Here is a 24,158-nt window from a genome sequence, read left to right as displayed (position 1 = left end):
CACAAGTCATAGTAGAATTAGGCTATTTGGCCCATTGAGTCTGTTCTGCCATTCAATCATGGCTGATTTATATTTCCCTCTCAACCCCATTCTATTGCCTTTTCCCCACACCTTTGGCACCCTTACTAATTAAGTACCTATCAACCTCTTCTTTTAGTATACTTTAAATATACTCAGCCTCCAATGCTGTCTGTAGCAGCAAATTCCACAGATTCACTGTCCTCTGGCTAAAATAAAATCCTCCCCATCTCTGTTCTAAGGGGATGTCCAGCAGTCCCTGGTTCTCCCACTAATGTCAGAAGAGGTGGCATGTTGGTTAGGGCTGTAGTCAGAGTAGCCATAGGAGTCGGTGAAGCTACCATTCATGTCAGAGGATAGTTTCCTGAGATGGAGGCAAAGAGAGCTACAAATGGAAAAAGAAAGTCAGAAATGGGGCAAATGAATCTGGAAGCAAAATGGAAGTTAGAGAGGAAGGTCGTAAAATTGACAAGTTCTGAGATTTCAAAAGAAGTTTTGCTGGGGACTAGATGATCAACCTTGCGGGAAAGGCGGGCAGCTGCTGAGGTGTAAGAGTAAAAGGAACATCAGATTTAGAGTGCCAGCAGTGTAAGGGTGAGGTTTCTAACGGGCAATAACAGAAGGAAGTGGCTTTAGGAAAGTACATGGGGAATGGTTGATCTGGGGCTCAAGGATACGGTTGAACAAGAAGGAATGAGAAGCTTTATCCAAGGATTTAGGAAGCAAGTGATAAGCACACTGGACATGTGGAAAGAGATTACGAGTGATAACAGGGAAGCTGGTCAAAGAAACAAAGGCAGTAAATGCAGTGCAGTAGGTACCACGCCAGATGCTGAGGAACTCCAGATGGAGAGTCTTGACCCGAAACCTGGACAGTCTGTTTTCCTCCATAGATGCTGCCAGAGCTGTTGTTCCTCCGGCATGTGGTGTGTTGCTCCAGATTCTGCACCTGCAGTATCGTGAAATGCAAAGCAAGACTTCATTGTGCACTTGAAGTATCCACCATGTACAAAGCACAATTAGAAAGCATGCAAATATTACAAAGGAAGAAAGTGGCAGGGATAGGCTTCCTTTCCCTTCTTCCCTACGAGCTTATGATTTTTAGACGTAATCTCCCTGAAAGCAACAATGAAAACTGGATAAATCGATCCTTAAGATAGCAGACAAGTTCTATAACGTTGGGGAAGTCCAGCCTGCCAAATTCCTGCTGTGTGTTAGAGACAAGTCTTCATTGCCACATCTGGAGCATGGCATTAAGTTATGAAAAATGTGTGCTGGAAGATTCTTTACTGATGTAAACAGATGTTTTGAAAAAAAGGTCTGAAACAAATTATTTACATTCGACTAGGATGTGTAAAACTCATCACATGTAAGTAACTACGTATGACTTTTTCTATGTTTTACAGTTTATACTGTATACAAACAAGATAACAGACTCCCAAATTCTTTTATATGATATGTCTCACCCTTAAAGCCATTCTGTCTCACTGTCTTACACTAGACTCATGTCAGCCAGTTCCTACACACTCATCTCCATTTCTGTAATTCAGTTCAGTTTTGTTCCATCTCCTCTTGCATTGGTTGGCATGCTGATGCACCATCAATAACTCTCTCTGAGATGTAAAGGTGAGATATTGGCATTTATTGACTGGAAGAAGGAACAAGCAGTGGTTGACCACCATACTACATCCTGGAGACTGCCGGGCTCAGGCCTCGATCGCCTTTATACCGGGGTCTGTGTTAGGAGCCACAGGAGCAGTCAGCAGGGGGCGTGTCCAGACAGGTATATGTAGTTCACCACATTCACCCCCCACTTTGTTTTAAAAAGAGAGTCCCCAAGTGGCGAAGTTTCTTACAAGTATATTTACAGGTTAAGTCTATCAGGTGGTCGGATCTGTCGCTACGATCTACGTAGCACCGGCTGTGATTGCACAGATGCCAGTGGTGATTGCACCGGAGACAGAGGTTGTGCTGGTTCCGGCCTAACTGGAGGTGTCAGCCCACTAGGCGTCAGTGATCCCTCACGCGTGTGCGAGACGCCTGGTATATACGCGTACGAGACACCCGGTATAGGAGTGTCGTGAGGAGTCTGTGTAGGGCTTGGTGTGCGCGGTGTCACCTCGGGTACAGGGTTCATAGTTACCGGGGAGTGTTCGGGGTAGTGGTCTGCTGCTCCTGCGGGTGCCAGGTCGCAGCCGGAGACCGTGTCCTCCCGCCCATCAGATAAGACCACGTAGACATACCGGGGGTTCGCATGTAGTAGGTGAACCCTCTCAACCTGCGGGGAGTATTTATTGCTCCTCACATGTTTCCGGAGCAGCACTGGCCCTGGGGATGTCAGCCAAGCTGGTAGGGTGGTCCCAGTGGCAGACTTCCTGGGAAAAGAGAATAGGCACTCGTGAGGGGTGGCATTGGTGGATGTACAGAACAGGGAGCGGATAGAGTGGAGTGCCTCAGGGAGGACCTCCTGCCATCGAGAGACCGGCAACCCTTTTGACTTAAGGGCTAAAAGTGTGGCCTTCCACGCTGTGGTATTCTCCCTCTCCACCTGGCCATTTCCCCGGGGATTATAACTCATGGTCCGACTAGTAGCAATGCCCCTAGCTAGCAGGTACTGGTGCAGCTCGTCACTCATAAAGGAGGACCCTCTATCACTGTGGATATAGCAGGGATATCCGAACAGAGTGAAGAGCTGGCGCAGGGCTTTTATGATGGACGTGGCAGTGGTGTCGGGGCAGGGGATGGCAAAGGGGAACCGTGAGTACTCGTCGATAATATTGAGAAAATAGACATTGCGGTCGGTGGAGGGAAGGGGGCCCTTAAAGTCAACACTCAGTCGCTCAAAGGGGCGGGTGGCCTTGACAAGTTGCGCCGTTTCAGGACGGTAGAAGTGCGGTTTGCACTCAGCGCAGACTTGGCAGTCCCTGGTCATCATCCTGATGTCCTCCAGGGAGTACGGCAGGTTCCGGGCTTTCACGAAATGGTAAAATCGGGTGACCCCCGGGTGGCAAAGATGTGCATGGAGGGTATATAGCTGGTCGAGCTGTGGGCTGGCACACGCTCCCCGGGATAGGGCATCAGGGGGCTCATTGAGTCTGCCAGGCCAGTACAGGATATCATAGTTTTCGGTGGAGAGTTCTATTCTCTACCGCAGAATTTTATCATTTCTGATTTTACCCCGCTGTTGGTTGCTGAACATGAATGCAACCGAGTGCTGGTCGGTCAGCAAGGTGAACCTTTTGCCGGCGAGATAGTGCCTCCAGTGCCTAATAGCTTCCACTATGGCCTGGGCTTCTTTCTCCACCGCGGAGTGCTGAATTTCAGAGCCTTGAAGGGTACGAGAAAAGAATGCTACTGACCTTCCTGCCTGATTGAGGGTAACAGCCAGCGCGAAATCGGAGGCGTCACTCTCTACTTGGAAGGGAATGGTCTTGTCCACCGCATGCTTCGTTGCTTTGGCAATATCCCCTTTAATGCAGCTGAAGGCCGCGCAGGCCTCGGCAGAGAGGGGAAAAGTGGTAGATTTGACCAGGGGGCGGGCTTTGTCTGCGTAATGGGGGACCCATTGGGTGTAATAGGAAAAGAAGCCCAGGCACCGTCTGAGGGCTCTGAGGGTGGTGGGAAGAGGGAGTTCTAACAGGGGGCGCATACAGTCGGGATCAGGGCCAATGACCCCATTTTCCACGACATACCCAAGGATAGCAAGTTGGGTGGTTCTGAACACACACTTGTCCCTGTTATAAGTAAGGTTCAGGGCTTCGGCCACTTGGAAAAATCGTTGGAGGTTGGCGTTGTGATCCGGCCAGTCGTGACCACAGATGGTGATGTTATCCAGATAGGGAAATGTGGCCTTCAGTTGGCACTGGTCCACCATCCGGTCCATTTCCCTCTGGAAGACAGAGACACCATTCGTGACACCGAAGGGGACGCGCAGGAAGTGATAGAGCCTGCCGCCCGCCTCGAAGGCGGTGTAGGGGCGGTCCTCTGGGTAGACGGGGAGCTGGTGATAAGCAGATTTCAGATCTATTGTCGAGTACACCTTGTACTGAGCTATCTGGTTGACCATATTCGCGATGCGGAGTAGGGGGTACGCGTCAAGCTGCGTGAACCTATTGATGGTTTGACTATAGTCCACCACCATCCTATTTTTCTGCCCGGTCCGAACAACAACCACCTGGGACCTCCAAGGGCTTGTACTTGGCTCAATGATTCCCTCCCTGAGCAGCCGCTGCACCTCTGACTGAATGACGGCCCTGTCCCCCACGCTGTACCTCCTGCTTTTAGTTGCCACAGATTTACAGTCGGGGGTCAGGTTGGCGAACAGCGGTGGGGGAGGGATCTTGAGGGTGGAGAGGCTGCAAGTGGTGTCAGTAGCGCAGCTGTCGGCATGGTGCTGGGTGGGATGTGTGGGTCGGTGTGTGTGCGTGGTCAGTAGCGGGGTATATGGTGTCACAAAACTGAGGATTCCTGACAGTGAGTGGTGGGAGGGGCCTGACATATGCCATAGTCACACTTTCGAGGTGGCTCTGTAAGTCCAGCCCCAATAGCACAGGTGCGCACAGTTGAGACATGACCAGTAGCAGAAAGTTCCGATATTCTGTGCCCTGCACCACCAATGTTGCTACACAACCCACCCGGATGTCTGTGGAATATGACCCAGAAGCCAAGGTGACCCTTTGGCTTACCGGCCGTGTCACGAGTCCGCAGCATTGCACTGTGTCCAGGTCAATAAAACTCTTAGTGCTGCCCGTGTCAAACAGGCAGCTAGTCCTGTGCCCCTCCACCAGGATGTCCATCATTGCAAGCTGGTGTGGGGCGCTTTGGTCGAGGGTTACAGTGGCCAGAGTTAAACTGCCGTCTTGGTGCCCGGTAAGCACCGGTGGGTCGGGGGCGGGGCGAGGTGGCACCGACAAAGATGGCTGCCCCCATGTCTTGCATGAGGTGGGCAGGCAAGATGGCGGCCACCATGCCTCACACGCAGCGCTGCCCAACCCCGCTTGTGGTTTAGACTTACAGACCTTGGTGAAATGGCCCTTCTTCCTGCAGCTGGAGCAGGTAGCTTCTCGGGCCAGGCAGCATTTTCGGGGGTGCTTTTTGAGTCTGCAGAAGTAACACTGCGCGGGCTTCCGACTGGCTGCAGCTGTGGTCGGGTTTGGGGAGTTCGTGGAGTCACGACTGGCAGCGGCATTGGTGAATTCGCTCGTGGGAACCGGTGGCGGCGGGGTCTGAGGTGTCCATGGAACCAGCGGGGGATCGCACAGCTGGACAGCGTCAGCGTTGTGCAGAGCAGCTTCCAGTGTGTCGGCCGTCTCGATCGCCGAGCGTAAGGTAAGATTGGCATTTTCCAGCAGCCGCTGACGCACGTACACTGACCTGATTCCTGTGACAAAGGCATCTCGTACCAAGAGTTCCGCATGCTGTTCCGCCGTGAGAGTTTTGCAGTCACAAGTTCGGACGAGTGTCTGTAGGGCTCGGAGAAACTGGGCGCTCGATTCTCCAGGCTGCTGTCCGGTAGCTAAGCGATGTCTTGCGTAGATGGTGTTCACTGGCCGCAGGTACTGTCTTTTGAGGGCATCCAGTTCCCCTTCGTAGGTCGACAGGCCCCTGATAAGTGAGTAAACTTTCGGGGAGACCCTCAAGAGGAGAATTCAGTGCATAACAGCGGGTTCAGTTGCACAAACCTCCTCCAAGTATGATTGGAAGCATGCAAGCCAGAGTTCAAAAGCGAGAGCTGCTTCAGGGTCTTGGGGGTCCAAATCCAATCTTTCCGGATGTAAAATGCTTTCCATGTTTTAAAACTTCCAGTCAATAAAATTGATGCACCATCAATAACTCTCTCTGAGACGTAAAGGCGAGATATTGGCTTTTATTGACTGGACGAAGGAACAAGCAGTGGTTGACCACCATACTACATCCTGGAGACTGAGAGACCGGGCTCAGGCCTTGATCGCCTTTATACAGGGGTCTGTGGGAGGAGCCACAGGAGCAGTCAGCAGGGGGCATGTCCAGACAGGTATATGTAGTTCACCACACATGCCATTTTCCCAAGTCATGTGATGTTTTGCTTTGGCCCTGGTACATGGCCGGGTTATTTCAAGCAGCTCGAATGGCTTGACTGATCTATGAATCGCAGAAGAGCTCCAACAGTGAAATGCTTCACCAAAATTTTGAGATTCCCTTCATGTCAATTTACTTCTAAATGTAATATGTGCTTATAGAACTTTGAATTTTAAGTATTACAGTGATCTTACCCCCTGCTGGAATGAAAAGATATTAAATGAACATCATCAACATATCTCGCATCTTTAATTTGGCATATTTCTTTTCAATCACTGCATGATCATTCAGCATCTATGGAGAGGAATAAACAGTCAATGATTCAGGCTGAGACCCTTCATCAGGACCGTTATTTTATATAAAATCGAAAGGAAAATAGTGCAGATGCCGGAAACCTGAAGAAGAAAAATCAGAATTGCTGAAAATACCTTGCAAATCATGTAGCATCTGTGGAGGCAGATAAACAGTGTTAAGGCCTAGCCATAACTGAAAGCGGTTAGAGATAAAGAGACAATGAGATCTAGAGAAGGAAGGGAGGGGAGAAGGGAAAGTCTACCATGGGAGGTGAAGTTGGTTGGAGGAATTTAGTTAGTGAAAACAAAACTACACAGACGGAATTACATTTTAGAAATATCAGCCAACAAAAGTGGTTTATTGTTAGTAATTTATTTGCTCTCACTTCCCTATGTACGTATATTAAGGAGGCCTCGTGGGTTGATTTTAACCCTCTGCCGAAGCTGAATGGTGTAACTAAGTGCTGAAGCTGACGGTATGCTTGGATCGCGATGTCACAACCCCCTCCTCCTACCCAATTTTCCACTCTTGCCACTGTAACCATCCAGAAGAAGGCAACCTGTCCAAAAGGAGCAGAGTCTAATTTCAAACGGGATAAAAATATTGCCTCAAGACAAGAATCTGGTAGCGTCTAACTGTCAGCAAAACCAGTTTCAGGAAATCCATGAAAGGCACTAGTGCAGGGTTGGTGAACCTTTTTGAGAGCATGTGCACAAATTGATTCCCGAGCTTGTACTGTCAAACACCAGAGGGATAAGTGCAATTTCCTTTTACTGTTAGGCTGGTGGGTGCCTGAAATGTGCAGTGTGTAGCCAAGGGTTATGGTGGAGGCAAATGTGATAGAGGAATTTTAAAAGGCTCTTAGAAAGGCGCATAAGTGTGCAGAGAATTGAGGGGTATGATCATTGTCTAGGCTGAAGGGATTATTAGTTATTTGTTAGTTTAATTAGTTTGGTACAAAACGGTGTGCCAAGTATACTGTTCCTATGCTGTTCTGTTCAATGTTCTAATTGCAGATTGTAGATGATCATTGACAGAACCACTGTATAGCTAACTCCAACTTTTTGAAGTTCCGTACATGGCAATACTACAGTAGTAATGTTGTTTAACATTCTTCAGTCCCATGTGTAAAGTGTATAACTTTTATGATGCTTGTCAGCAACATTTATTTTCAGTTCCCACTACTAAACCAAGGCAGTAGCGTTACACCACTTCTTTCTTCTATTGTTTACAGGTACCATGCCAGAGCCTCACGGAGTCTTGCAATCTGAAAGTGCGGAGTAACACTTGCTACTGCTGTGACTTGTACAACTGTGCCAAGTGAGTATTCTGCTTTTGATATAATATGTATTCTTTGTGTTTGTACGGTCAAAGTGGTAATGGAGGGAAACAGAAAAGGGGAGAAATGGGAAACTCTATTTTTGTAACTTAGGTATCATTATTTCTTAATGCTATGAACTTGCTTTTAGGCCAATTTAGAGGGCATTTAACTTAACTATAATTCCATGGGTCATGCACACAAGACTAAATGAAGCCACCAGTTTTCCTTCCCTAAAGAAGCTTTGTGAACCATTTGAATTTTATGAGAACCCATAGGCTGATGATCAGCCACATCAATACTGCTTTTTGTTTTATTTGGGGATTTGGAGAGAATTTGTACACAGCCAGAGGTCATGGTACATATTGGTACCAATGACATAGGTAGGAAAAGGGAAGAGGTCCTGAAAAAAGACTACAGGGAGTTAGGAAGGAAATTGAGAAGCAGGACCGCAAAGGTAGTAATCTCGGGATTACTGCCTGTGCCACGTGACAGTGAATATAGGAATAGAGTGAGGTGGAGGATAAATGTGTGGCTGAGGGATTGGAGCAGGGGGCAGGGATTCAGATTTCTGGATCACTGGGACCTCTTTTGGGGCAGGCGTGACCTGTACAAAAAGGACAGGTTGCACTTGAATCCCAGGGGGAGCAATATCCCGGCGGGGAGGTTTGCTGAAGCTATTGAAGCTATTAGAATTGTTAGGGGGTGGGAACTGAACTGAAGAGACTGCGGAAGAGGCAGTTGGCTCACAAATAGAGGAAGCTTGTAGACAGTGTGTGAGGGAGGATAGGCAGGTGATAGGGAAGGGACATGCTCAGATGGACGGTTTGAGATGTCTATTTTAATGCAAGGAGTGTTGTGAACAAAGTGGATGAGCTTAAAGCATGGATCAGTACTTGGAGATATGATGTGGTGGCCATTACAGAGACTTGGATGGCTCAGGGACAGGAATGGTTACTTCAAGTACCGGGTTTTAGATGTTTCAGGAAGGACAGGGAGGGAGGCAAAAGAGGTGGGAGCGTGGCACTGTTGATCAGAGATAGTGTCACGGCTGCAGAAAAGGTGGGCGTCATGGAGGGATTGTCTACGGAGTCTCTGTGGGTGGAGATTAGGAACAGGAAGGGGTCAATAACTTCACTGGGTGTTTTTTATAGGCCGCCCAATAGTAACAGGGATATCGAGGAGCAGATAGGGAAACAGATCCTGGAAAGGTGTAATAATAACAGAGTTGTCATGATGGGAGATTTTAATTTCCCAAATATCGATTGGCATCTCCATAGAGCAAGGGGTTTAGATGGGGTGGAGTTTGTTAGTTGTGTTCAGGAAGGTTTCTTGACACAGTATGTAGATAAGACTACAAGAAGAGAGACTGTACTTGATTTGGTATTGGGAAATGAACCTGGTCAAGTGTCAACATCTCTCAGTGGGAGAGCATTTTGGAGATAGTGATCATAATTCTATCTCCTTTACAATAGCATTGGAGAGAGATAGGAACAGACAAGTTAGAAAAATGTTTAATTGGAGTAAGGGGAATTATGAGGCTATCAGGCAGGAAATTGGAAGCTTAAATTGGGAACAGATGTTCTCAGGGAAAAGTATGGAAGAAATGTGGCAAATGTTCAGGGGATATTTGTGTGGACTTCAGGTACGTTCCAATGAGACAGGGAAGTTATGATAGGGTACAGAAACCATGGTGTACAAAGGCTGTAAAAAATCTAGTCAAGAAGAAAAGAAAAGCTTACAAAAACTTCAAAGAGCTAGGTAGTGTTAGAGATCTGGAAGATTATAAGGCTAATAGGAAGGAGTTTAAGAAGGAAATTAGGAGAGCCAGATGGGGCCATGAGAAGGCCTTGGCGGGCAGAATTAAGGAAAACCCCAAGGCATCCTACAAGTATGTGAAGAGCAAGAGGATAAGACGTGAAAGAATAGGACCTATCAAGTGTGACAGTGGGCAAGTGTGTGTGGAACCGGAGGAAATAGCAAAGCTATTTAATGAATACTTTGCTTCAGTATTCACTGTGGAAAAGGATCTTGGTGATTGTAGTGATGACTTGCAGCAGACTGAAAAGCTTGAGCATGTAGATATTAAGAAAGAGGATGTGCTGGAGCTTTTAGAAAACATCAAGTTGGATAAGTCGCCGCGACCGGATAAGATGTACCTCAGCCTACTGTGGGAGGCGAGGGAGGAGATTGCTGAGCCTCTGCCGATAATCTTTGCATCATCAATGGGGACGGGAGAGGTTCCGGAGGATTGGATGGTTGCGGATGTTGTTCCTTTTATTCAAGAAAGGGAGTAGAGATAGCCCAGGAAATTATAGACCAGTGAGTCTTACTTCAGTGGTTGGTAAACTGATGGAGAAGATCCTGAGAGGCAGGATTTATGAACATTTGGAGATGCATAATATGATTAGGAATAGTCAGCATGGCTTTGTCAAGGGCAGTTCGTGCCTTACAAGCCTGATAGAATTTTTTGAGGATGTGACTAAACACATTGATGAAGGAAGAGCAGTAGTCGTAGTGTATATAGATTTCAGCAAGGTATTTGACAAGGTACCCCAAGCAAGGCTTATTGAGAAAGTAAGGAGGCATGGGATACAAGGGGCATTGCTTTGTGGATCCAGAACTGACTTGCCCACAGAAGACATAAGAGTGGTTTTAGACAGGTCATATTCTGCATGGAGATTGGTGACCAGTGGTGTGCCTCAGGGATCTGTTCTGGGACCCTTACTCTTCGTGATTTTTATAAATGACCTGGATGAGGAAGTGGAGGGATGGGTAAGTAAGTTTGCTAATGACACAAAGGTTGGAGGTGTTGTGGATAGTGTGGAGGGCTGTCAGAGGTCACAGCGGGACATTGATAGGGTGCAAAACTGGGCTGAGAAGTTGCAGATGGATTTCAACCCAGATAAGTGTGAAGTGGTTCATTTTGGTAGGTCAAATATGATGGCAGAATATGGTATTAATGGTAAGACTCTTGGCAGTGTGGAGGATCAGAGGGATCTTGGGGTCCGAGTCCATAGGATGCTCAAAGCTGCTGTGCAAGTTGGCTCTGTGGTTAAGAAGACGTATTGTGTATTGGCCTTCATTAATCGTGGAATTTAATTTAGGAGCTGAGAGGTAATGTTGCAACTATATAGGACCCTGGTCAGACCCTACCTGGAGTACTGTGCTCAATTCTGATCGCCTCACTACAGGAAGGATGTGGAAACCATAGAAAGGGTGCAGAGGAGATTTACAAGGATGTTGCCTGGATTGGGGAGCATGTCTTATGAAAACAGGTTGAGTGAAACAGAATGAAAACAGTTTTCTCCTTGGAGCGATGGAGGGTGAGAGTTGACCTGATAGAGGTGTGTAAGATGATGAGAGGCATTGATCGTGTGGATAGTCAGAGGCTTTTTCCCAGGGCTGAAATGGTTGTCAGAAGAGGAAACAGGTTTAAGGTGCTGGGGGGTAGGTACAGAGGAGATGTCAAGGGTAAGTTTTTTACTCAGAGAGTGGTGAGTGGTGGAATGGACTGCCGGCAATGGTGGTGGAGGCGGATACGATAGGGTCTTTTAAGAGACTTTTGGATAGGTACATGAAGCTTAGAAAAATAGAGGGCTATAGGTAAGCCTAGGTAGGGACATGATTGGCACAACTTTGAGGAGCGAAGGGCCTGTATTGTGCTGTAGGTTTGCTATGTTTCTATGTTTTGGTCACCCGCATAATCAACAGCAACTTCAGGATTCTGTGTGAAGTCCAAACATTGTTTTTTAATGTTGGAATTTGCTCAAACAGCCTGTTTGCTCTTGGTTAGCTCTGGCACAGGGCCAATTTCTGAATGGAAGCAAAGATCTTGAGTTTATTTTGTTCTTAATTTTTTAACGTTTTTGCATTTTAGTTTTTAAAATATACTTTTAATAACTAGGTATTTAGTTTTTCAATTGTCAAAAACATTCAAAGTTCAAAGTAAATTTATTATCAAAGTGCACACATGTCACTGTATACAATGCTGAGATCCATTTTTTGCAGGCATCCTCAATGAATCCAGAATAGAAAATTAACCAGAATAGAATCAATGAAAGACTGCACCAACTTGGGTGTTCAACCAGTGTGCAAATGACAACAAACCGAGCAAGTACAAAATAAAGGAATAATAATAATAAATAAACATTGAGAACGAGATGAAGAGCCCTTGAAAGTGAGTCCATGGGTTGTGGGGACATTTAAATGTGAAGTTGAGTGAAGTTATCCCCTCTGGTTCAAGAGCCTGATGGTTGAGGGGTAATAACTGCTCCTGAACCTGCTGGTGTGAGTCCTAAGGCTCCTGTACCTCCTTTCTGATGGCAGCAGTGAGAAGAGAGTATGACCTGGGTGCTGGGAGTCCCAGATGATGGATGCTGCTTTCCTGTGACAACACTTCGTGTAGATGTGCTCAATGATGAGGAGTGCTTTACTCCATCAATGATGAGGATGGACTAGGTTGTATTGGCTATTTTTTGCAGGATTTTCCGTTGAAGGACATTGGTGTTTCCATACCAGGCTGTGGTGTAGTCAGTCAATAAACTGCACTATAGAAGTTCATCAAAGTTTTAGATGCCATAGAACATGGAAATCTACAATATATTAAAGGCCCTTCGGCCCAAAGTGTTATGCTGACCATGAATCTAGAAACTGCCCAGAATTTCCCTACCGCATAGCCCTCTATTTTTCTAAGCTCCGTGTACTCCATGTTCAAAGAGTCTCTTAAAAGACCCTGTTGTCTCTGCCACTACCATCTTTGCTGGCAGCGCATTCCACACACCCACCATTCTCTGTGAAAAATTTGCCCCTGACATCCCCTCTGTACCTACTTGCAAGTACCTTAAAACTATTCCCCCTCGTGTTAGTCATTTCAGCCCCGGGAAAAAGCCTCTGGCTATCCACATGATCAATGCCTCTCATCAAATTATACACCTCTATCAGGACACATCTCATCCTCTGTCACTCCAAGGAGAAAAGGACAAGTTCACTCAACCTATTCTCATCAGGCATGCTCCCCAATCCAGACAACATCCTTTTAAATCTCCTCTGTACTCTCTCTATAGTATCCACATCCTTCCTGTAGTGAGGTGACCAGAACTGAACACAGTACTCCAAGTGGGGTCCGACCAAGGTCCCCTATAGCTGAACTCAGTCCCACGGTTGATGAATGCCAACTGACCATTGCTTTATTAACAACACTGTCAACCTGCACAGCAGCTTTGAGTGTCCTGTATTTGTCTACAAATATTTTGATAAAGCTTGTGACAGCCATGGCGTATTTATCCAGATCTCTAGGTGAGTCCTTTAGCACGGCCCAGCACACCAACTCAGAGCAATCCCACAGCCTCTCCTCTGCCTCCCACGACTTTCTCTTTGTTGCCCTAATCTCTGGAGCCTTGCTCTTTAGCTTCTGCCTGTCTTCAGGTAGGAGAAGATTTACCGGAATGCAGTCTGGGCATGGAACAGTCGGCATTCCTTACCCTAATATAGCAGTGGTCTAGTGTGTTGGGACCCTGGGTGCTGCAGGCTATATGCTGATGGTAATTGGGCCAGATTTTCTTCAAACAAGCCTGGTTAAAGTCCCCGACTATGATTTGAAATGCGTCAGGATGGACTGTTTGTTGGTTGGAGATGACATACTGCAGTATCTCAAGTATTTGATTATGGCCACTGGCGATCAAAAGCTTCTGCCAGGAAACCAAGCCTATGAAACAAAAGTGGGAGTAAGTCCTTTGCACTCACTCTTGTGCTTGTGTTCCTCAAAACAGCAGGTTCTCCGATCAGACAGAGGAACACAACACCAATTATCTACTTAGAACTGCAAATCTGTGTTTATTAGGACAGACCAGAGCAAGTATTAATAGCTTTATATTGGCATGCGTGGTCCCCACACTGCTGATGACCAGCCCGAGAAAAACTACCCTAGACCCTTTCCACTGATATGAAATGCCACAGAAAGCAGAGCCACACAGAACACCAGCTCATATCACTTAGTCTGAACCAATTGTCACCTGTCACCACTCTTCACCAGTCCCACCCCTGCATCAATAAACTTCCTCCTTCCCATGGTTGTTCCCACAGCATTACATTCTCATGGTGTATACCCACAGCAGTAATCAAACCTCCTGCAGCCAGTTCTGTTACATTCAAGGCCACAGTTATGGTGAGATTTGTGGCAGGCTCAAAGATTAACCCTTTACAGTACAGCTTGCTCTGTCATTCAATAGGGTTGTGGCTGATCCTTTACCTCAGAGTCATTTTCCTGAACTAACCAATCAGCCTTGAATATCTACAAAAAGCGTTACGACAATGAGCAGCTTTACTGATGGCAAAATGTTTACTTTTTATGGTGGTGTTTGTTTTGCATTTCTCCTTAAATATAATGACACATGTTTATAACTCTATATTATTAACAATTATGTCAAGGTATTGGTCAGACTGCACTTGGAGTATTGTGAGCAAGTATGGGGAAAAGGCAGGAGAATGGGAGAAAGGAGCAAGGCAGGTTGAGAGGGGTAATAGATTACCCATGATGGAATGGTAGAACAGACATGATGGGCTGAATGGCCCAATTCTGCCCCTATATCTTACGGTCTTAATTATGTCTTCTTGCGATTGAAATATTAATTTGCGGACATATTTTTAACAAGTAGCAAAATGAAAAGGTTAGTTTTGGTTTGAGAAAGCTGGAATGAAAGTGATGATTTGATTTACAGCAGTCAGTTGTATAATACAATATTGCTCATTATCCACGAGGATTTTGGAAACTAGTGTAGGCTCATAGGCTCTGATCTCTCCACTGGCCATACTGATTACGTGCAAAACAGCTTTGGAAAAAGATAAAATCCAATTCTTATGTAATATGTGTATGTCCATAAGCCAGAAGTGTCATCATGCTGGCAAAAACAGATTCAAATCCGAAAAACACAAGAATGCGAGAATGAGAACAAGAACAGTACACAAAGATAAATTGCTTTTGTTTGTAGTTAAGACAAATGTTAGAGCAACGCCATTAACTAATAGCTTTAGGTTCAAAGAACACTATGACACAGAAACAATCCATTTGGCCCATCTAGTCCATCCCAGCCCAGTCTGCCTAGTCCCATCGACCTGCACGTGGACCACAGCTCTCCATATCCTTTCCATCCATGTACCTGTCCACGCTTCCCTTAAATCTTTTAAAACATCCCAACATAGTTTAATACTGAACCGCTGGGGCAGGTGGCAGAAAAATTGCTCAGGTATCAAGGTTTTTCAAAGAAGGAAAGCCAATTAAAGGGTTTGAGATATTTAAAGAAGTGGGTTCAGGGTGAAAGTGGGGAGAATAATAAAGGTAATTATGTAGGTTGGAGTAAGTGGGTGGCTGATGATCAGTGCAAACTGAAAGGGCTGATGGGCCTATTTCTGTGATGTCTATCTCTACGACTCTCTTTTTACTAGATCTTACTGCTGAAAGCAGTTTCTCCTCATCTTCTCCATCAAACCACTCATAGTTTTCAACACCTCTTTAGTATTTCCTCTAATACCTCCCCTCTCCAAGAAGAACAATATCAGCATTTCTCATCTCTCCAGATGTGTGCAACCATCCCCTCCAAAGCCCAATAAGAGCTTAACACTCCACCAGCTCCAATGTACAGGATTTTCCAATATTTGATGGTCTAATTTGTAAATAAGATCCATTTTCAATGTTTGATGGCCTAACTTGAAAACAAAATCCATTTTTAAGTATAGATGACCTCCAAGGAACATTAAAAAATCATCAATAATATAAGAGGCCATGGTGAGGTTGCACTTGGGGTATTGTGCACTGTTTTGGTCATCCAGTTAAAGGAGAGATGTTATTAAACTTGAAAGAATACAGAAACAATTTATGTTGCCTCGGCTTGGGAGCCTGAGGTATAAGGAGAGGTTGCGAAAACAAAGACTTTATTCCCTGGACCATAGGAGGTTGAGGGGAGACCTTACAGAGGTATATAAAATCATGAAGATTATAGTGGTCATATATGCCTGGGGCCTAAAGGGATAGGGGAGATATTAAGATGAACAAATCCCAAGGGCTAACAAGCTATTCCTTCAGGCCCTGTGATAGGCTAATGCAGAATTTAGCAGAAATTAGAGGTTGCCTTAGAGAGATATTTAAAAAGTCCTTAGCCACAGGTGAGATGCCAGATGATTGGAGGACGGCTGATAAGACCATAAGACATAGGAGCAGAATTAGGCTATTTGGCCCATCTTGTCTGCTCTGCCATTTGATCATAGCTGATCCATTTCCCTCTCAACCCCATTCTCCTACTTTCTCCTCGTAACCTTTCATGCCCTTTGTACACCCAATGACCTGGCCTCTGCAGCCCCCTGTGGCAACAAATTCTACACATTCATCTGCCTCTGGCTAAAGAAATTCCTCTCATCTCCATTTTAAATGGATGTCCCTCTATTCTGAGGTTGTGCCCTTTGGTCCTAGACTCCCCCACTACAGGAAAGATTCTCTTCACTTCCACTCTATCTAGGCCTTTCAACATTCAATGGGTTTCAATGAGATTTCTGCCCCTCCCCCTTTCATTCTTCTGAATTCCAGTGAGTACAGGCCCAAAACCATCAAAGCCTTCTCATATGACAAACCTTTCATTCACAGAATCATCTTGGAAACCTGCTTTCAACCCTCTCCAATGTTAGCACATTCTTTCTTAGATAAGGGGCCCAAAACTGCCCACAGTACTCCAAGTGAGGAGTATCAGTGCCTTATAAAACCTCAGCTTTCCACCCTTGTTCTTATATTCTATTCCTTTTGAAGTTAATGATAACATTGCATTTGCCTTCCTCATCAGACTCAACCTGCAAATTAATGTTTAGGGAATCCTGTAAAGTGGTCCCAAGTCCCTTTGCACTTCAGATTTTTGAATTTTCTCCTTACTTATAAAATAGTCTATGCTTCTATTTCTTTCACCAAAGTGCATAACCATACACTTCCTGACATTGTATTGCACCTGCCACATCTTTGCCCACTCTCCTAATCTGTCAAAGCCCTTCTTCAGCCTTCCTGCTTCCTCAATACTACCTGCCCCTCCACCTATCTTTGAGTCGTCTGCAGACTTAGTCACAAAGCCTTCAATTCCATCATCCAAGTCATTGACATGCAATGTAAAAAGAAGTAATCCCAGCACTGACGTCTGTGGAACACCACTAGTTGCCGATAGCTAACCAGAAAAGGCCCCCTTTATCCCCACTCTTTGTCCCTTGCCAATCAGACAATGCTGTATCCATGAGTTTTTCCTGTAATACCAAGGCTGTTATCTTGTTAAGCAGCCTCAAGCACAACACCTTGTCAAAGGCCTTCTGAAAGTCCAAGTAAACAACACTCACTGATTATCTCTTTTATCTATCCTACTTGTTATTTATTCAAAGAATTCCAGCAGATTTGTCAGGTAAGATTGTCCTTTAAGGAAACCATGCTGACAGCCTATTTTATCATGTGCCTCCAAGCACCCCAAAATCTCATCCTTAACTATCGACCTAAACATCTTCTTAACCACTTAGGTCAAACCAACTAGCCTATACTTCCCTTTCTTCTGCCTCCCTCCCTTCTTGAAGAGTGGAGTGACATTTGCAATTTTCCAGTCTTCCAGAACCATGCCAGAATCTAGTGGTTCTTGAAAGATCATTACTGATGCCTCCACGATCTCTTCAGCCACCTCTTTCAGAATACTGGTGTGTAGTCAATCTGGACTTATCTATCTGCAGATTACTCAGCTTCCCAAACACCTTCTCCCAAGTAATCGCAACTGCACTCACTTCTGCCCTCTGACATTCTTGAACTTCCACCATAGTTTTCCACAGCGAAGAGTGATGCAAAATACTTACTCAGTTCATCCACCATTTCCTTGTTCTCATTACTACCTCTCCAGCAACATTTTCCAGTGATCTAATATCCACTCTCTCTCCTTTCTTTTACTCTTTATTATGTATCTGAAAATCCTTCTGGTATCCTCTGTGATATCATAGGTTAGCTTACCTTGATATTTTGTCTTTTCCCTCCTTACAGCTTTTTTTAGTTGTCTTCTATTGGTTTTTAAAATCTTCCCAATCCTCCAACTTCCACTAATATTTACTCTATTATAAGCCTTCTCTTATCCACACTAACTGCTCCTTCAAGATTAAGTCAGGGAATTTTCCCCAGAGCAGGCTGTTATGACTTGCATAGCCACGTACTCGAGAGATTAGAATCAGCCCATATTTGTTAGGACATTATTCAGCATCTAATTACTTTTCTTTCTGTAGTGGTGATTACCTGAACAATTACTTTGAATTTATTGGAGTGAAGAGTTGCCAGGAGGTACAAGTGCTTTATATTATGATCTGGCTCGTCACGGCGCTGAATGTTTCTGCCTTCCTTTTGGGAATTATCACCACTGCCATCCTTGGCAGCTTCAAAAACATGGTAAGAGGATGTAAAATTGCCAAGCATTTTTCAGTCTTGATCAGGGTAACTTTTCATTGCAGCTGCAGTGAGTTGTGGAGAAAACACTTATAGGATGAGTGCCTTGAAGTATTTTACTGTGCTTTAATACTCGAAGTATATTTGAAGAAAAATTCTTAATCAAGTAGAATATCTTTCTTCTCAAAGTACTCACTAGCTATAAGGAGAGGATGGACAATCTTGGACTGTTTTCTCTGAAACGTCGCAGGGGCGCCCTGACAGAAGTTTATACAATTATGAGGGACAGGGGCAATTATCAGGGTCTTTTTTCTCAGGGTCGATACTCAAGTACCAGAGGGCGTAGAGTTAAGGTGAGTAGACTTAAGCCAATTTTTTTTTCATACACAGATGCCTGGAACATACTGTCAGCGAGGTGGTGGAAGCGGATACAAGAGGTTTAAAGGGTACTTAGATTGGCATGAGAGCTGTCAGAGGATGGGGGGGGGGTGTGGATACAGGTTATGTGCAAGCAGATGGGATTAGGTTAGTTTGGCATCATGGTCAGCACAGACGTTATGGGCCAAAGGGCCATTTCTGTGGTGTGCTGTTCTGTGTTCTTTTCTATTCAAATTGCTTCTTAGCATTTGACCAAATTTTATTAACACCTCCTGGAGCTGGTTCTCCAATACCTTATATGAATCAATCAGCTGCACTCCCCCTTCCTATCCAATCTGTAATTTCCAAGATACAGACAGACAGACAGACAGACACACATACTTTATTGATCCTGAAGGATACAATGCAGCAATAAAGATGAAAAAAACATTAGGTATGCTCAGAAAGCTCATGGAGAGAGAAAAGTAGCTAATGATTAAATGTCTTTTCATCCAAGCTGAAAGGTATTTAGCCAGAAGTGATAACGATGCTTCTCTCTTCATTGAGGATGTCTCCTTCATATATGTTCAGTCTGTTTCTATTGTAACCATGCTGTCAGTACAATGCAAATCCAGACTTCGTATTTTCCATTAATTTTTTTTTCAGCCAGTTCTTGCAAAATTGGCTTTTAAATGTTTCAGGAGTAATTGGCTTCAAGAAGATTGGAATAGCTGGGTGGCTCTTCATTCTTCAATACCTTATCTTGCCTATTGCGTTTTCAAATATCGGTAATAATTCATCTGTTATGCTGTAGGCAGACTCCATTCTAGATATATGCCATCCGAATTTCATTAGCACCTTATCACTGTGGCACAGTCAGTTGAGGTTTTGTTTACAGCTCTCTGTATTGATCTTCCTGACACTGCATGGGCTTCCTGCGGATGCTCCAAAATGCCAAAGAAAAGCAGCTGGGTAGGTTATTTGGCCACTGCAAATCTACAGTAAGTGCATAGGTGTGTGGTAACATCTGAGAGGGGAATTGCTGGGAGGGTGAGGGACTAAAATGCAAATTGTGTTGGTTCAGTGTCAAAGGTTGGTCAATGGTCAACATGAGCTTAGGCAGAAGAGAAAGTACAGATGCTGGCGATCTGAAGCAAATCACGCAAAGTGCTGGAGGAGCTCAGCAGGTCAGGCAGCATCCATGGAAAGAAGTGAACAGCTGAGACTCAGGCTGAGACTTTTTCTTGTGAGCTGAGGGTCTATTTCAGTGATTTATGATCCTATTTTCAAAGAAAAGTAGCCAAATCATTTGAATAAGCTGCTGGATATCACTGGAACACTGATAGTCAAGGCATTAACATTCAAGCAGAATGTTTATGCCACAGCTGCTGACGCAGTGGGGCATACAGTATAACACAGTTAATGCAGCAGTTGGCTTAACACTATTGCAGTGTCAGTGACCCGAGTTCAATTCTGCCTCTGTCAAAATTATATTAGCATTATATAAAAGAAAATTCAATCTGCACAGCTATGTGCTTGGGAGCGTTTCAGTTGCTGCGCACCCACACAGGTTAGAAAGAACAGTGATGTTGAAGTCATCAAACCTTTTTTTTTGTTTCCTTTATCTAATGCCCCATTTGAAATATAATGGCAGCATGTACTATGAACTTATTTGTTGTATTTCTAATTTTCAGCCATGAATAAACTCGCCACAGTTATTTGTTGTTGTTCCTTTTCGTGCCTTGTGGCGCCTCGGGTGGCATTTTTGTGGTTCCCATAGCACTTGACTGTTTCTTGTGAGGCCAAGTTGCTAACACGATGCTCAGCATGGCACGGAGCTGGCCAGATTCAAACTCAGGACCATTCGCCTCAAAGCCTGGTATTGATGCCACTGCTAACAGCTACTTTAGTCTTGCAAAATAATCTGCCTGTTCTTTTACAGGAGTCTCTCATTGGACCTGAGGTTAGTTTTCAGCTCTTCCACATTCAGAATTCCAGATACAAGTCTAAGGAGCAGCGGGAATCCCAGCCCATACTATCTCCATCTGCACCGCTCCTGCTACACGAACATGCAGCAGGCACAATGCATCAGGTACTTGCCTCTTTATTCTGGGCATTTAGAAAGGTGTGGACTTTTCCAATGTATCCTGACAGCAATCTACAAAAAGATGAATGAATGAAATTAATTTATTTCGGTCAGTACAAATATAACAAAAACATAAAAAAGATAAAAATATGTTGTTTTGTTTTTTTCTGCCAAAGTTCTTCTTAGATTCCTTTAGCTGCTAGAGGCATTACATTGTCTGGAAATGGTCGGTGACTACGATTTCTTTTCTTAGCATCAGTTTAAGAAGATTATTTCCCTGAATTTTTAATGTTAGGTACAAAATATGACTTTCGCCAAGTTAGAACATAGAACAATACAGTTCAGCACAAACCCTTCGGCCCGTAGTGTTGTGCCATCCTTTAATCTATTCCTAGATCAATCTAACACTTCCTTCTCACGTAGCCCTCCATTTTTCTTTTATTCATGTACCTATCTAAGAGTCTCTTAAATGTCTCCAATGTATCTGATCTATCGCCACAACTGGCAAAGCATTTCACACACCCACCATTCTCTGTGTTGATAAAAGCATCTCTGATATGCCCCCCTTATACTTTCCTCCAATCACCTTAAACTTATGCTCACTCATATTAGTCACCGCCACTCTGGCAGAGAAGTGCTGGCTGTCCACACTATCGATGCTTTGTATCATCACCCCTGTCAAGTACCCTGTCATCCTCCTTCACTCCAAAGAGAAAAGCCCTAACTTTTCCTCACGAGACACCATCCCTTATCGAGACCAAACCTGCAATGCCATAGATTTTGGAACAGAAAAGACTGCAGATATTGGAATCTGGGGCAATAAATAATCCACTGGATGATCTGAGCAAGTCGAGCAGTGTCTGTGGGGAGAAAGAAATTGTTGACGCTTTGTATTGAAACCTGTCAGAATCCAATTGTGTTTATCATTGATGCAGGACATGAAATGTGTTGTTTTGTGGCAGCAGTAGAGTACAAAACATAAAATATACTAAATTACAAAAAGAAATATCCCCTGTAAATAGTGAAAAAAGAGCCAAGATTGTTAAGGGCTCGTGGGTTGCTTCATTGTTCACCTGATGGCAGAGGGGAAGAAGTTGTTCCTAAAATGCTGAGTGTGTGCCTCCTCCCTGATGGTAGCAATGAGAAGAGGGAATGTCCTGGGGGGTGAGGGGCTTTAATTATGGATGCCGCCTTCTTGGGGCACCGCACTTGAAGATGTCCATGCAGATGGGGAGGGTTGTGCCAATGATGGAGCTGGTGGCAGCTCTTTCTGATCCTGTGCAGTGGCCCCTCCATACCAGACGGTGAATGCAACCTGTTAGAATGGTCTCCACGGCACATCTGTAGAAATCTGGAGAGTCTTTCGTGACATACAACATCTTATCAAACTCCTAACAAAGAATAGCTGCTGTCTATACCTCAGTTGAAATGCCAACTGTTCCTTTACCCCCACAGAAGCTCCTCAACCTGCAGGTTGCTAATACCACAGACAAGTCTACTTTTAATTTTACCATTCAAAGAGCAGTTGAGACTACAACTAGAGGTCATGGGTTAAGGATGAAAGGTGCAAAGTTTAAGGGGAACATGAGGGGTAACTTCTTCACTCAAAGGGTGGTGGGAGTGTGAAGTGAGCTGCCGGCACAAGTTGCGCATGTGAGCTCAATTTCAACGTTTAAGAGAAGTTTGGATAAGTACATGGATGGTAGGGGTATGGAGGACTATGGTTCAGGAGCAGGTCAATGGGACCAGGCAGTTTAAATGGTTCAGCATGGACTAAATGGGCTGAAGGGCCTGTTTCTGTGCTGTACTTTTCTCTGTAACCATCCCAATTAGTCAGTTAGTCTTTATGTAGGATGTTAGTAAAATAGTAAAATGGAGTAGAGAAACTGCTGAAAAGTGTGTGTGTGTGTGTGTGTGTGTAAACAAGCAGCGTAGAACAGGCAGATTTTTTTATTTGAACTGCTGGTTCGAATGTTTAGGACTTGTCTTTGGTAATCGACTGATATTACTTTGTCACTAAACGTTTTACTAATTTAGTGCATTATTGTTAAATTCTACATCACTTGAGCTGAAAGCTTGTAAGTAATCACAAAGGTTAAATTAGATGGAGGCTCCTCTTCGTTACTTCATCCAGCATTTTAGATATCTTCAATGCAGGAGAGCAACATGGGTCTCTTCAGGGGAAAATAATTAAAGAAATGACAAGCAGTTCCACATCTTTTTATTGTCAGTGTAACTGCAGTTGTGACGGCTTCTGGTGGATGTAGATGCAATTAGAGAAGTAACTGTAGTGTACACCCTTTTCACAATTAGTACACGCTATGAAATAAAAATGTCCACTTGAAGTGATAATGATCTTTCTTTCCTCAGGGACCCCCTGCTCAATACATGTCAATGCCTGCACCGCTGCCTAGCTGTGATTTTAACAACGTAAGGAAGGACACCAATCCTCCTCCTTTTGCTCCGTTGTATGATTTTCTGCCGGATTAGTCAGTGGGATCTCCGACTCTGTGTAAAGACCAGACTACCCCGTCACTACATGTTTGGTATACCCATCTGCAACCCAAACCCGTCAGACTTCAAGAGCTTATCCGTGTTTTTGTACAGTTGTATTCAGTGGCTGATAGAGAAAATGGCTTACTTTATTTTTATCCCCTTTTCCTTCAGTGTGAGATAATCTGAGTGTTGGACTTTCTATCACATATTTACAACATTGTACAAAATCGATATCTGTCCCTTGAGATATTTGTCATAGTGTGATATGAGTTGATATCACTTTGTTAAACAGCTATATATATATATATATATATATATATATATATATATATTTATATCATACAATTTGTAGATTTTCTTATATTAGCTACAATAGAATTTACATAAAGAAAGTATCCAACATTATAGCTGAATTTGCCATGTAGTAGAATGAAGTAAAGCTCCCAGTTAGTCCTGCTTATAATGATATTACTTTGCCTTTCTGTCCATAAGGAACAGTGCACTGCACAGGACAGTGCACCTTCAGTTTATAAAAGACGTATATCATTCAATGTGTACTGACTTGCATTGATTAGGAATTTCAGGACTATTCATTCCAGTTTATTTGGAAGGTTTTGTGGTCAGTTTCCCACCTTCCCCCACCGTAGACGAGCTCACTCATAACTCTGATACTCTTCATCGAAATTCATCCCATGGAACCAAGCAGGTAACCATTGATTGACTTCCAATGCACCAGTGATTTCAAAATTCCAATCCGTTTTCCCCCCTCCCTTCTTCAAAAACCCATAACCGCAAACTGTCCCCGAACCTTGTAAGACTTTATATTCATTTAACTGCTTTCTCTTGTAATTCCGCAAACTGTCCCAGAACCTTGTAAGACTTTATATTCATTTAACTGCTTTCTCTTGTAAACCTCCTGCTTCCTTTGTCCCACTTTGTTAGCTGCTCGTTCAGCCATCTTACTCCAGAGCAATAAACGGTCTCCCTAAACTCTAAACCCTTTCCTGTGCCTTCGTAGTCCAGTGTTTGCACAGCCAAGGGTTCACATCTGCAGTCCTGCCGTGCCCAGTTATCAACGGACAGCGTAATGGCTAACA

At 44.4% G+C, this 24,158-nt stretch overlaps 1 protein-coding gene across 1 annotated transcript in view; it reads left to right on the top strand.

Annotated features, from left to right (window-relative positions):
- LOC132404512 (transmembrane protein 255B) overlaps positions 1 to 23,292 on the top strand; it is a 100,141-nt gene extending 76,849 nt beyond the window's left edge. The window contains exons 6-9 of the mRNA XM_059988664.1: positions 7,604 to 7,689; positions 17,966 to 18,125; positions 20,422 to 20,571; positions 22,936 to 23,292. Of these exons, the coding sequence (XP_059844647.1) occupies positions 7,604 to 7,689; positions 17,966 to 18,125; positions 20,422 to 20,571; positions 22,936 to 23,055 (516 nt within the window). The 3' untranslated portion in view covers positions 23,056 to 23,292. The remainder of the gene's footprint in view (positions 1 to 7,603; positions 7,690 to 17,965; positions 18,126 to 20,421; positions 20,572 to 22,935) is intronic.
- Positions 23,293 to 24,158: the final 866 nt, after the last annotated feature.

This window comes from Hypanus sabinus, chromosome 2, assembly GCF_030144855.1.
Source record: "Hypanus sabinus isolate sHypSab1 chromosome 2, sHypSab1.hap1, whole genome shotgun sequence".
In the NCBI taxonomy this organism is placed as follows: domain Eukaryota; kingdom Metazoa; phylum Chordata; class Chondrichthyes; order Myliobatiformes; family Dasyatidae; genus Hypanus; species Hypanus sabinus.
Note: the sequence above shows the minus strand (reverse complement) of the source record. Positions and strands in the feature narration are given on the sequence as shown.